Raw genomic sequence first — 14,962 nt, forward strand, 5'->3', positions numbered from 1 at the left:
ATGCAGGGCCTCCTTGAGACCATCCTGCGCCGCCTCGACGACAGCCAGAGGACCGCCGACGAGCGCCACCAAGCGCAAGTCGCCTACAACGACCAAGTCTCCACCGAGCTCAAGCACTTGGCGAAGCAAATCGACCTGACACAAGCGGATGTGGATGAGGCCCGCAAATCCCCTCCACCCCCCGATCCCGCCGTGACGAGCAACCACGGGGCATCTGCGTCCGGTACGTCGACGACCGCGGGCTCCTTCCACCCCGCGCCACCACCTCCGCCTCCGACGACCCGTCCACCTCCGCCACCAGCGCTCTACACGGAGGGCGCAGCTCAGTTGCCGTTCGCCCGGCTCGTTAACCACGGGCCGCCTCTGTTGCTGCAAACCTCGCCTACGGCGTACAAGCGGGGCGCCGAGCACTACACCAAGCCGCCCAAGCACGATTTCCCCCGCTTCGACGACGACGCGCCGCGCATCTGGCTGGAGCGGTGTCTCACATACTTTGAGCTCTACCGGGTGCCGCAGCACAGTTGGGTTGCCACCGCCGGCCTGTACATGGATGGGCTCGCAGCCATGTGGCTTCAGGCGTACAGACAGACGCACCCTGCTCTGTCATGGCCAGCCTTCAGAACAACAGTGGAAGCAGAGTTCGGACCAGAAGAATTTGAAGCTCAGATGCATCAGCTAGTGCAATTGCGTCAGACTGGGGGTGTACAGGAGTATCGCCAGCAATTTGAGACCTCCATGTATCACCTATTGTCTCTGGATCCAACCTTGAGCACACAATTCTTCATCTCCCAGTTCCTTCTCGGTCTGAAAGATGAACTGCGACTGGGCGTCCGTTTGCAGGCCCCAACAAGCATCACACGCGTAGCTGTTTTCGCAAGGATCCAGGAAGAAGAACTGGAGAAGCAACGGCTGCAGCGACCACGCATTGTTCCAGTGGGCAGGCCACCTCCAGCAGCACCCAACCACAATCAGGCGCGTGCAGCGCCTGCCGCACGACCGGGAGGCGACGAGTATGCACACGAGCGACAGCTGTGCGAATTCAGGCGAGCCAACGGGCTTTGTTTTCGCTGTGGCGACAAATACTCCCGCGAACATCAGTGCAAGCGCACGGGACAAATACTGATGATTGAAGTGGGTGATTTCGGCGAGATCCTCTCGGATGACACCGTGCACGCGTTGCAATTGCTTGATGAGCCGGCCCTGCCCGAGCCGGAGTGTTGTACCTTATCACAGCATGCGATCTCCGGCGAAGACGCGCCGTCCACCGTTCGCCTTCGAGCACAAGTGGGGGATCAAGTGATGCTACTTCTGGTGGACTCGGGCAGTTCTCATAGCTTCGTCAGCGAGGCGTTCGTTCAGCGCATTGCGGTCGACACCCAAGCACTGCCGCCTGTCTATGTTCGGGTAGCAAATGGCCAACGCCTGCACTGTAACAAGGTGGTGAAGCAATTGGCATGGCAAGTGCCAGGACACACATTCCACACTGATCTGCGGGTATTACAGCTGAGTGCGTATGACGCAGTTTTGGGCATGGATTGGCTCTCTGACCACAGCCCGATGAACTGTCACTGGAAACTGAAGCGCATTTCATTCGAAACAGAGGGCAAGACGGTGCAACTACAAGGGGTTCGCACCACCAACCTCTCCCTCACAGCCGGACTGGATGCTTACGAACTTCACCGCATGGAAGTCGCCAATGACATATGGACAGCAGCACTGGTCACGATTGAGCTGTCAGATAAAGTGAATGCAGAGCCGGTACCTCCCAGGATTCAGAAAGTGCTCTCTGAATATCAGGACGTGTTTGCTGAACCTAAGGCCCTACCTCCTCATCGTCAGTATGATCACGGTATACACCTGGAGCCAGGCACCTCCCCCATCAACACCAAGCCATACCGCTACTCGCCAGCACAGAAAGATGAGATCGAGCAGCAAGTGCAAGAGATGTTGCAGTCAGGTGTCATTGTACACAGCATGAGTCCATATGCAGCACCGGTCCTGCTTGTGAAGAAAAAGGATGGGAGCTGGTGTTTCTGTGTTGACTTTCGTCGACTAAATTCTCCTACGGTGAAGAACAAATTCCCACTACCCATTGTGGATGAACTTCTGGATGAGCTTGCGGGAGCAAAATATTTCTCCAAGATCGACCTCCGAGCAGGGTACCATCAGATCCGCATGCGTGAGGAGGATGAAGCGAAAACTTCATTTAAAACCCACCACGGGCACTATCACTTCAGGATGATGCCGTTTGGCCTTTGCAATGCGCCGGCAACCTTCCAGTGCCTGATGAACAGCATATTCGGCCGCTATGTCCGTAAGTTCATCATCATTTTTCTTGATGACATACTGGTCTTCAGCTTTGATCTACAGGGACATGAACAACACTTGCGCCTCACACTGGACCTGCTACGCGAACATCAACTGTTCGCCAAGGCTTCCAAGTGTTCTTTCGCCCAGGAAAGCATCGAGTACCTTGGCCACGTCATTTCACAGTCCGGCGTCGCCACGGACACAAGCAAGACAAGCGCGATGCAGGCATGGCCGGTGCCCTCTACACCAACTGAATTGTGTGGTTTTCTAGGCCTCACCGGCTACTACCGCAAGTTCGTCCAACATTATGGCATCATCGCGAAGCCGCTCACCCAGCTCCTGACCAAGAAAGGATTCGAGTGGAGTGACAAGGCCCAGCAGGCGTTCGACATGCTGAAACAAGCGATGGTGAGCACACCAGTGCTAGCGCTTCCGGATTTCTCTCGCCCTTTTGCCATTGAGACTGACGCGTGCGACACGGGAGTGGGCGCGGTGCTCACCCAGGACGGCCACCCCGTCGCCTATCTCAGCAAGGCTTTGGGGATCAAGAACCAGAAGTTGCCCACGTATGAAAAGGAGTTCTTGGCTGTTATGATGGCCATCGACAAGTGGAGACCTTACCTGCAGCGGGCTCCGTTCGAAATCCTCACCGACCACAAGAGCCTCTACACGCTCGGGGATCAACAGCTGGTGACTGAGCTGCAGCGCAAGGCCATGTCCAAGATGGTGGGGCTGCAATTCACCTTTCGGTACAAGAAAGGTGTTGACAATGGTGCCGCTGACGCGCTATCCAGAGTGGGCCATCTATTGACACTGGATGCACTATCAGTTTGTCAGCCACAGTGGTTACAAGAAGTCGCGAACTCCTACGAGACGGACCCCGAATCACAAGAACTACTGGCCAAGCTGGCAGTCACCACCACGGATGATCAAGGGCGCACGCTTCAGAATGGCATGATCAGGCAGCGCGGGCGTCTGTGGATTGGAGCCAATTCTGCACTACAGACCAAGCTGATCGCCGCGCTGCATCACAGCGCTATTGGGGGCCACTCCGGCGCAACGGCGACGTACCATCGCGTCCGGAAACTGTTCGCATGGCCTGGACTGAAGCGTGCCGTGGAGGATTTTGTCCGTCAGTGTGCCGTCTGCCAGCATGCCAAGCACGAGCACACGCACCCCGCAGGCAAGCTGCAACCCCTACCAATTCCAACGGAACCTTGGCATGATCTGACCATGGACTTTGTCGAGGGGCTGCCCAAATCAGAGGGGTCTGATGCCATCATGGTCGTCGTCGATCGTCTAACCAAGTACGCGCACTTCATCTCACTACACCACCCCGTCACCGCTGCGCAAGTCGCCCGATCATTCTGGGAGCACGTCATCAAGCTGCACGGCGTCCCTCACTCCATCGTCTCGGATCGCGACAAGATTTTCACGAGCGCCATGTGGCGCGAACTGCTCGCCGCCGTGGGAACCAAGCTGCTCTACTCCACGGCGTACCACCCGCAGACGGACGGCCAGACGGAACGCGTCAACCAATGCCTCGAGATGTACTTGCGGTGCGCGGTGCACGACACGCCACGGCAATGGCGCAAGTGGCTTCCTGCAGCAGAATTCTGGTACAACTCCGCTCATCACTCCTCGCTCAATTGTTCGCCGTTCAAGGCCCTGTACGGCAAGGAACCGAACCTTTGCGGCCTACCAAACCTGAGCTCCGCCCTACAAGATCAAGCGGCGTCGCCGGAGCTGGACTGGACAGCACACACAAAGATGTTGCGCGCCCAGCTCGCGCGCGCCCAAACTCGCTTCGAGAAGCAAGCCGACCGTCATCGCGCGGAGCGCGCCTTCGACGTCGGCGAGAAAGTGCTCCTGAAACTGCAGGCGTACGCGCAGTCGACCGTCGCGAACCGCCCGTGCCGCAAGCTCTCCTACAAGTTCTTCGGGCCGTTTGAAGTAACAGAGCGGATTGGAACCCTGGCATACCGCCTGCAGTTGCCTCCAGACAGCCGTATCCATCCGATATTTCAAGTCTCCCAGCTCAAACCCTTCACCCCAGATTACACGCCCAGTCTTCGCCGAGCTGCCGCGGGTGCCTGATCTCTCTGGGGGTGAAACAGAGCCAGTGGCGATCGTGGGCGGAGGATGATGAAGAAGGGCGATGCACCAGTTGTGCAACTCCGTGTCCAGTGGGCAAACATGACACCATCAGCCACCACTTGGGAAGATTACGCCGTTCTTCGCGAGCGCTACCCATCAGCCTACATCTGGGAAGGAGCTTCATCTCAAGGGGAGGAGAATGTCACGCCTACTGATGCATCAGTAGCGGACTGATCGAGTGCAGTCAGTTATTCACATAACTGAACTGCAACGTATGTGTGCGTGTGTGGGCCTTGGGCCCGTGCGTGCGTGTGGGCCGGAGGCGATGTAAGGGTAGCCCAGGAAGGGCAGCTACTTATGTACGAAGCATCACGGGAAACAGGCAGCGAGATTTTGATCGAGTCCTTCTCCCCTTCTCCACGCCTCTCACCTACTCTGTTCTCTCCTTCCTCATCCCCTTTCTAGATCGAGATCCACCGGGGCGTTACACGTCGCCGCAGCTGCCTTCCTCCATGAGGTACGGGTAGGCCTCCTCGGTGTGGAGCCCGCCGCTGGAGGCGATGTAGGAGAAGGCGTAGTCCATCATCCCGCCGTTGCAGCCGCTGTTGCCGTCGACACTGCAGTCGATGAGCTCCTGCTCCGACAGCGCCGTCAGGTTGCCCGTCACGATGGCGTTGATCCCCTCCACCGCCGCCACCGTCGAGAAGGCCCAGCAGCTGCCGCACTGCCCCTGGTTCTTCACGTCCGTCACCGCCCCCTTCTTCCTCCAGTCCACTGCTTTCGGCAAGTCATGGGCAGCCACGTTCTCGTACCTGAAGCTCCGGCTGTTGCTCCGGCGAGAAGTGGCGGGGCTGAGGCCGAGGTAGGCGGCCTTGAACTCATCGTGGGTGAGGTCGGTGAACTCATTGAGGCCCAGCCAGTAGCTGGTCACCTCCCGGTTGATCTCGTCGATGAGCTTCAGGTTGTCCTTGAACACCTCGAACCGGTGCAGCTTCTCCTCGAAGCTCGCGTACGCCTTCTCGTGCTTGGCCAACCACTTCTCGAACAGCTCGATGAGCCTGTCGTGCGACGACAGGTCCTCCTCCGAGTAGCCAACGATGGAGAAGTCGCTGTTGCGAGCCACGCACACGCCGACGCAGAGGAGAAGAACAGCCACCTAATACCTTGAATAATGGAACTGTTGGTTGCAGGATGGAAGACACAACAGAGCATGGAATGTATTTGTAGCCTCAGTATCAGCATGCGGTTGAATTGCTTCAAAGCAAAGGCAATGGAGAAAAGGAGAGATGCAGCACCTGCCATTTCCATTGCCATTGAGTGTTTAAATTAAATCATGCCAAGGCTTTAAGCTTTGATCTCTGACGGCGAGACTTGGCTTCCAAGCATGTTTGTAATGCTGGGTGCAGAGAGAGCATCCCTTTCTGTCTGTGGTACCTGCAAAAAGTTCAGAGGAAACTTTATTGGTGCCTGTGAACCTCACTCAAAGCAAAAATCTTAGTGCATATATCTGAAGTCTAAAAAGGAAACTGATATGTGCAACCTGATGGGAGGATGAACTAGCAGTGTCAAGAGATTGCCATGGGCCATTTCCATTTTAATGCTTCTTGTTCTCAGCTAGCTTAACATGGTAAAGGAGTACAATTGTTTCTGTATCTGTTCACTACTTTGAGAAAAAAGGATGTACCTTTCTATAAAGATGCAGGGGAATGTTATCTCCTGGTGGTCACACTTGCTACTTGGAGTAATAGAGGGGCATCAACTTCATCATACTGTGTCATGTGCTCAATTCTCTTTTGCAAACCATACAAAAGTCAAAACAAGCCAGATCCAAGCAAAATAGTAAAGGTAATTTTCTTGTTGGCAGCTGAACCAACTGTAGACTTGATTTTACGAATTGTAACACAAATATATCTTCATGGGAAGCAATGTTTTGACTTTGGAAAGCAATGTTAGTAAAGCTTCTACTTGGCTCTATCCAGAGCTCCAGTAATTAGCTTACCGAACATCTTGACAAGGGTAATAATACATAAGAAGTGGTACTTTATTCAGTGCACGGTATCAAGATCAACATCACCAGAAATATTATCAGCTAAAGGCTCACTCGGAAGATACATAAGACGCAGAACTCTGTGATACTACAGAACTGTCATTCCAGAACATCACGAGAGAGTGAAACATAATGTTCAGTCTCAGCATATAACCATTCTACATAGCGATAATCAACATAGGTATCTCTGGATGGAGTTTGAAGCTAGCACCGCGGTAATGGATGGTGGCCCTTCATGTCGGCTTCTCGTAGCTGTTCTGGTCTCTGAACTCCGCCATCTTACTTTTGATGTAATCTCCCATATTAGGCTGGATAAACATGTGTGTGGGGTCAAGAATGTGCACGATGAACTTCTCTGATGCGGGCATTGACGCATTCATATTAACAATGAACTGAGCCATCGGTATGTCACTGGGAAACAAAAAAGATAAACCAGTGGATCAAGTAAAACTGCAGAGTGATGGTCAAATGAACAAAACGGTTGATCCTGTTAGGATTTATGAGCTTACCAGGAGATGAACAACCCCTTGATTGCATTAACCATCTTTCAATGTGCTCCGTACAGTAGAATATTACCTGTTTGGCAAACAGAACAACCAAGTCATTTGGAGTACTAATATTACTCAAACATTTACAAACAATCTGATACATATCATGTAAACAATGGTGTTTCTACAGTGGCAATGGGCAACACCATTCAGCCAGCAGCACAGGGAAAACAGGGGAATAAGGGGGATTATGAGGCTTCATGATGCAAAAAAGGGTCAAAACAAAATGGATTAAGAAGAGCAAAATGCCAAATCACAATGGTCAGTTGTCTGGCTTCTTCTCTTTATTTCTCTGAACACAAGTACCAACTGTGTACACCTACAGTTTGGATTGGGAGCATCAAAATGGAAAAGGCGAATCCAGCATGTGCCGGAGTTTAGGGGAACATACACCCAATGCATGGTAATGCAAATGTGTTACATCACATGGCAGATCTAAGTTAACAATCTTTCAGAATAAACATACTGTTAATATTTCAATGGTACTATTTGGATAAGGCAAATAACTGAGTGAAAATTTGGATAAACTTGTAAAGGAACCGCACATGCATCAAAAGGTAAATTGCCCCAAGCAATATCTGGTCGATCAGGGTACACAGGATAAGCTGCAAAATCAGGCCATCCGGAGTAGATTTGTTGAATCGGGAAAAAATATATTTAAAGGCAACTTGTAAGTATCAACCAAATTTACACCAGAAAAGATCAGTTGAAGAGTGAAGTGAACAAGATCGGTTGAAAGGTCACACAGCAGGGGCTGAGTTAACAATCTGTGCGAATGAACATGCTGTTAACATTTCAGTAGTTCTATTCGGGTAAGGCAGCAGATTAGAAACGTACATACAACTGATGTGGGACAGATTAGGTGACTGAAGGAATAACATGTACATGAATTGCACAGACATGACGTTTGATCGCTCCCAGCAATATATGGTAATTGCACAGACACCACGAAATCGCTGTTTCCTACAGTACTTCAGAGCAAATTTATGGACCACAAAAATGGCAGCAATGGCAGATTACAAGTATCAAGCAAATTTAGAACCAAAAACGATCGGTAGAAGAGCAAAGTGAACAAGATCCAGAATGACATCCAAGTGAGCTGCATCATCACCATTATTAATTTCCTAAACAATATTCGGCAGAATTAAGCAATCAAATAGCTTACAATGTCAATGAGTCTAGCCTTAAAAAAAAAGTTCCACCATCAGCTCATACATACGTACATACATACGTATGTAGGTCCGTTAATTTGCTTGATGTGGGTGGGGGCCGGAATCAAATCACTGGTCTGAACCGGGGCGTGCCACGATTAGCCACAGACGTGGTGAAGAGGGACGGACCTACAACACGGAGTCGCATGGAGGCGGATCGACGAACCTGGAGGAGGAGACGCGGCGGCCGCGCCGGCGTCTTCCGGATGGATGGATGGATGCAGCGGCCGCCGTGAGGGGAAACCTGGGAGCCGGGTGGGCTTGGGGAGAGGAAGGCGGCGCTCCGCGGGGACGCGGCTCGACGGCGGCGGAGTTCGAATCCGGCCTACTCCGGGGGGCGGCGGGTTGGGAATCTTGGGATCCGTCGGCAGGGACGGTGGAAGAAGAGGTGGCGAACAAGAAGCTAGTAGGTCTTGGGCAAAAGCCCACGCATGGCTCACAGGCGCGGCCCAATAAACCTTATCGTACTGTTTATTATTATTGTTATTTTAAAAAATTAGAAGTACATATGTCACATATACAAGTTTTTAGAGATATTGTTGAAACAGTTGAAGAAAATATGTTTGAAACAATTGTAAATATTGAAGAATGAATTCGAGAATTTGGAAAAAAAAGTGTTCAACGAGTGCATTAGATTGAGAACAATCCACCACTTTTTATAGGAATTTTTTTACGGACCGATGAGTGATGATCCAGCACTTGGTGAAGAATCTACGAGGGATTTTTTTTGTCTTAAGCCAAAGTCAACGAAACAATGAGGCAATCCCCAATTAGACATTTTCTCCAAGCTTTTCTTCCCTTCCCTTCGGCGGCTCGGGCAAACTCTCCCGTCCAGGCTTTGCCAGCGAGCCCGTGGAGTCGCCTACACTCTACCGGCGGCCGGTGACAAGAGGGGAAGTCCGGTGCCTTCGCTTCAGCTAATAGTTTACGTTAGGGTTTTTAGTGCTCGCATGGGCGGCGCTCAGGTGGATGGCTGCTCTTTTTCTTTGAGTTTGTCTTCTAGGCTACAATCCTCCTCGAGTTCATCCATCTAAATGTAGTCGACGGAGCTCCGGCGTAGATTCCTGTCATCTCCTTGGGACAGCGAGCTTAGGCAATCCAAGAGCTGCCATAAGAGCAAGTTCCTCAACAAGATTCTACCATGTGCCTTGAACACGATATAAGCCTCACGCAAAGAACGACATAACTGGGGCAACCATTAACGCATTTTTTTCCTGAATATGCCTATTTTTTAGATTTTTTTAAAAATCACTTTAATAGATAGAAATATGTTAAAAACAGTTTTCATCTGTCAAGAAAATTTTATCTGGCATTAAAATTTATTTTATATCTCGGAAGACTTGTTCATGTATATTAAGTAGATTTTTTATGCTACTCTTGAAATATTTGGCATTTTGGCCGACAAAGGGGTGGGGGCGGCCAAAATGATGAGGCAATCCCCTTCCCTTCGGCGGCTGGGGCAAACTCTCCCATCCGTGCATCACGCAGCGAGCCCGTGGAGTCGCCTTCCTTCTACTTGCCCGTGAAGGGAGGGGAAGTTCGGTGCCTTTGCTTCGGCTAATAGTTTACATCAGGGTCTTTTGTCCTTGCAGGTGCGACGCTCAGTCGAATGGCGACGCTTCTTCTTTGAGTTTGTCTTCCGGACTCAGGTCCTTCTCGAGTCCTTCCATCTAAATATAGTCGATGGATCTCCGATGTAGATTCCTACCATCTCCTTGGTGCATCAAGGTTAGGGCAATGCGAGAGGTACTCACGTAAGATCAAGTTCCTCAAAATGATTCTACCTCGTGCCTTGAACGAGATATAAGCCTCACGATAAAGAATGACATAAATGGCACGACCATTAACACATTTTTTTCCTGAATATGCCTATTTGAGAATACTTTTAAAAACACTTTAATAGATAGAATATATTAAAAACATTTTTCATGTGTCAAAAAAATGGGGGGTAGCAGAAGGAGTTCGGCGAGAATCGGTCGATGCTGAGGTGGGGTGAGAATGATCGGCGGTGGGGAAAGTTAAGTTCGAGCGGTTGGGTCTTCCCGCGGCAACTAATTTGATCTCTGATCGGTAGCGAAGGTTAAGTTCGGGCGGTTGGGCCTCCCTATGGCAGCCAATTTGATCTCTGGTCGATAGGGAAGGTTAAGTTCAAGCGGTTGGGCCTCCCGCGACAGCCAATTTGATCAATGGTCGATAGGGAAGGTTAAGTTCGGGCAATTGGGCCTCCCCGCGGCAGCCAATTTGATCTCTGGTCGGTAGGGAAGGTTAAATTCGACCAGTTGGGCCTCTAGTCGCAGCCAATTTGATGTCTGGTCGGTAGGAATGATGCAAGTTGCACCACTTCTTGCAAATATGCGCTGACAAGGTCTCGAGAAAACCCTTTACGACACATGTTGCGTCAAGTTGTCGAGCAATCACACAGGGTTCACAAGCAAGCGATGACCTAGGCCGGCCCATTCAGCGCTTCATCGATCCAGGTTTTAGGAACCGTCTAGAAGGTTTCTAGCTTGTTTTTTTTTGGTTTTGGGAACCTTCTAAGATGTTCCAGAACCCTTTTTTCTGTCTCTATTTCTTTTCATTTTTTATTTTTCCTTGTTCTATTTTTCTCCCTTTTTCTATTTCTTTTTAATTTTCTTTCCTTTTTCCTTTTCATTTTTAAATTTATTATATTTTCAAAAAGTTCATGTGTTTCAAAATTGTTCGCAGTTTTTAAAAAATGTTAAGTTTTTAAAATTTTATTGAGGAGTTTAAAAAAAATTCGTGTTTCCAAAAATTGATTAGGTTTTCAAATTTATTCATGTGTTTCCAACAATGTTCACGTTTTCACAAACGTTTGCATTTCCAAAATTTGTTCCTATTTTCAAAATTGTTTGCTTATTTTCGAAATTTTTCCTATATTCAAATATGTTTGGGAGTTTCAAAACATGTTCCTGTTTTTTCAAAAATTGTTCGTGTTTTTGAATTTTGTTAAGAGTTTCAAAAAATGTACATATAATCAAAAAAATGTAGGTAATTTTCAAAAAATATTCACATTCTTAGAAAATGTTTTAGGAAAACTGTTGACATTTCATTTCACATTCAATTAAAAATCATATTTTTTATAAACATGAATACTTTTTTGAAATCCTAAACATTTTTTATAAAACACGAACATGTTCCGAAAACATGATCATTTTTTGAAATTTGCAAAAAAAGAATTGAAAACACAAAAATTTGTTTTGAATTTTTGAACAAATTTCAGGTTCGAGAACATTTTTTTGGAAATTCAAATAAAAAAATCAAAAACAGGAAAAGAAAATAAATGAAGAAGGAATGTTTGGACCTGCGTTGGTATTGTTCTTATAGGCCTCCGCTGCCATGTAATCACCAGCTCTTATTATCTACTCCCTCCGTTCGGAATTACTTGTCTCGGAAATGGATGTATTTAAAATTAAAATACATCTAAATACATCCATTTCTGCGACAAGTAATTCCGAACGGAGGAAGTATAAGGTTAGCCACTCTGAAAGCTTGTTTGCTGGAGGTCTCGTGATCGATCCTCGCCTCCTCGGTAAGGCTGTATGCCAAACATTAAACTGGAAACGGGTACCAGATTCGCCGCCATTGTCGTAGCTGCAATGCCATCGGTTCATGAGAAGACGGCCGCACAATCGTCTAAGTTGTTGGCAAGCTGCTCCCCAACGCCTAGCATATATTTTTACGACACTCGTGTTTCCAGGAAAATGGAGAGAAGCAACGAAATGATCCCAGCCGTCAAGCCATTGTTTGACCGTACAAAGGAAAGAGCATTCGCCGGATCGTTGACAATTTGGAGCGTAGCATGCATCACTCATGTGCTCTTCCACATCTCCAGGTCATTGGGAAGATAGATTGTGCGTGCTCTATACTAAAAGCACAAAAGTAGCCAATTGACAGCCGCCATGCACTAGTAGAAAAGAGCGCTTTGGTGCAGGCCGGGTTAGCCCATTAGTCCCGGTTCGGTCCAGAACCGGGACCCATGGGGGCATTGGTCCCGGTTCGTGAGCCCAGGGGGCCGGCCGGGCCACGTGGGCCATTTGTTCCGGTTCGTCTGGACCTTTTAGTCCCGGTTGGTGCCACGAACCGGGACTAAAGGGTGCGATGCCCATTAGTACCGGTTCGTGGCACCAACCGGTACTAAAGGTTAGATCTTTAGTCCCGGTTCGAGCCAGCAACCGGTACTAATGGGGTTTGAGGCATTAGTACCGGTTCATGGCACGAACTGGGACTAAAGGTCTCATTTTCAAACTCTACCCCCCTCCCCCGCGCGGATCGCCTTTTCAGTTTAAAAAAAATAAAAGAAAATGCTGGAAATGTCAAAAAAATAAAAGAAAATAAGTTTCTCATGTGATATGTGGTCTAGTTGTTGGAAAATTTGCAAATGTGAATTTCGACTTTATTTGCAAAATCTCTCTGGAATTTAGTAAAATGGGCATAACTTTTGCATACTAACTCGGATGAAAAAGTTTTTTATATGAAAAATCATCTACTCGAAAAGTTACATCCGAATTTAGTTTCCCAGGTTTTTATATATGAAAAACCCCGTTAAACATTTTCAAAATCCTCAAAAACCTAACAGAAAAAAAGTGACGGGGCTTTTAAGATCTGGAGGCAAAAAAATTCAAAAAATTTCAAACTTAATAGTGGCACACCGTTTGCTAGGTGCGCCACTAGTAACAGAAAAAAAAAATAGTTTCAAATTTTTTTTCGGGAATTGTTTTTCAAAATATGATACGTAATATGAAAAAGGAAAAAAAGTTATGCTCAAATTTCAGTTTTTTTTGAATTTTTGTTAAATCTGGTCAAACCATGATCAAACTACTTATTCAAGAAGTATTAGTGTTACTAAATAATTATTCAAGAATATTAGTGTTACTAAATAATTATTTCAGTTTTTTTGAATTTTGGTCAAATCTGGTCAAACTGTGGTCAAATTATGGTCAAACAATGGTCAAACTAATTATTCAAGAAATATTAGTGTTATTTTTTAGAACAATAGTTTCAAACTCAAACAGTGAAATGTGTGACTTCATGCTCAAGCTAAATTCCTGAGGTTAATAGGATTGACATCTTATTATTGTCAGGAAAACAACAAGTGCAGACTTGGAAACGAGGGAGAATAGAACCCGGAAGTTAAGCGTGCTCAGGCCGGAGTAGTGAGAGGAACGGTGACCGTCCGGGAAGTTAGATGATGAGGGGTGATTAGAGGTTAAATTGAGCAGTGATGAGGGGTGATTAGAGATGAGAGGTTAAAATAATTCAGAAATTTGAAAATCCATTTTTTTTTCAAAAAACAAATTCAAAAAAAATAAAAAAAATCATAAAATTTCCTTTCATACCGGTTGGTGTTACCAACCGGGACTAAAGGTGGACCTCCAGGCAGTGGCCACGTGGAGAGCCTTTAGTCCTGGTTCATGTAAGAACCGGGACTAAACTAAAGGCCCTTATGAACCGGCACTAAAAGTCCTTTTTCTACTAGTGATGTGTGCTCCGATTTGAGAGCCATGGGATCACCACCAAGAAATTAAACAAGACAAGCGGATGAGGCTTGTGATAACATTAAGAACTAGACTTGGTCTTCTAACTGCGTCTTTTAACTACTCACAGGTGTGCCCGGATATCGAGAAACAAGAATGCCAGTGAGCCTCCCGGCTCCTCAGCCGTTTGGGGTTCCTGGCCGTCGGATCTGGCTGCTTGATTGGATCTGGGCCGTCGGATCGACCCCTGAAACGACCTCGTCCGTCGGATAAAAAAAGTTACTGCTGGAATGAATAGTTACTCCTGTTTCGTGCCACCGCGCGTAATTACGTTGCCCCGTCGAGAGCATTTTCGTCATTTCGCTTCCTGGGGGTATAAAAGGGCCGGCTCCCGTGGAGACAACCCTAGCCGGCTCCCCTCCCGCACGCCTCCTCTCCCCTCCCCTCCCCTCCCACGCGCCTCCTTTCCTCCTTCCCCGCCGCCGCCCGGCCTCCTCCTTCCACCCCTCCGACCGGCTCCTCTCCCGCTCGCACCGCCTCCTCCTCCCCACCAGCGCCTCCCTCTCCTCCTTCCCCACCTTCGCCCGGCGTCCTCCTTTCGCCCCTCCGATCTGGCGCCGCCCAAACCCGAACACCCCGCCCCGGCCCTGGGTCGTGCGCCGCCTCCGCCGCCGGCAGGAGGTGACCGCGGTGGCCGCCGCGCAGCCCGACGACCAGGAGCTCCCGGGCGAGTATCCTATAGAGCACTCAGGGCTCATTACCCTCCCCTCCCAGCCCGCTCGCCTCCCTATCTCCCTCCCGCGCCCGCCTCTCTCTCTCTCTCCCTTCCGCGCCCCCTCCCTGCCCCGCCGCCGCCGCTCGCCTGCGCACCCGCCGCGCCTGCTCGTGGTGCAGCCATGCCTCTGCCGTGGCGCCCTCCAACTAAACCTAGGTCATCTACATGGATCCGTGCCGCGGTTGCCGGAGGCGTGGGCGCCGCGGGTCAACCGCACCGGGAGGATGGGGGCGCCACAAGCCTCGTCGGAGGTCGCCTCTCTAGATCGGTGGAGGCCAAGGGCAAGGGCAAGGAGGAGGGGAGAAGAAGGAGGGAGGAGTGATGCTGGGGAGGATGTGAGGCGGGCTCTTCGGCGGCCGCGAGAACTACGACAAGCGCCTGCACTGCGTGTCCAAGGAGGAGGTCGTCGTGCACGCGCGGATGCGCCGCCGGGCCCAGTTCTCCTGCCGCACCTTCCGCAACATCATTGTCCTCTCCAT

The 14,962-nt window shown here is 49.4% G+C and overlaps 2 protein-coding genes across 2 annotated transcripts; both read right to left on the reverse strand.

Moving 5' to 3' along the window:
* Positions 1–508: 508 nt before the first annotated feature.
* LOC123076196 (cysteine protease XCP1-like) lies at positions 509–5,619 on the reverse strand. Its single transcript, XM_044498582.1, has 2 exons — positions 5,608–5,619; positions 509–5,563 (listed from the first exon to the last, which is right to left on the reverse strand). Exons 1-2 carry the CDS (start codon positions 5,617–5,619, stop codon positions 4,892–4,894), a joined length of 684 nt encoding a protein of 227 aa, XP_044354517.1. The 3' UTR covers positions 509–4,891.
* An 808-nt stretch (positions 5,620–6,427) lies between these two features.
* On the reverse strand, positions 6,428–7,030 carry LOC123104723 (general transcription and DNA repair factor IIH subunit TFB5; the record flags this gene model as incomplete). Its single annotated transcript, XM_044526597.1, is given in 2 exon segments — positions 6,428–6,865; positions 6,964–7,030. Coding segments are annotated over 2 exon segments (213 nt in total). The 3' UTR covers positions 6,428–6,687.
* Between the last annotated feature and the right edge of the window lie 7,932 nt (positions 7,031–14,962).

Source organism: Triticum aestivum, chromosome 1B (genome assembly GCF_018294505.1).
Source record: "Triticum aestivum cultivar Chinese Spring chromosome 1B, IWGSC CS RefSeq v2.1, whole genome shotgun sequence".
Classification (NCBI taxonomy): domain Eukaryota; kingdom Viridiplantae; phylum Streptophyta; class Magnoliopsida; order Poales; family Poaceae; genus Triticum; species Triticum aestivum.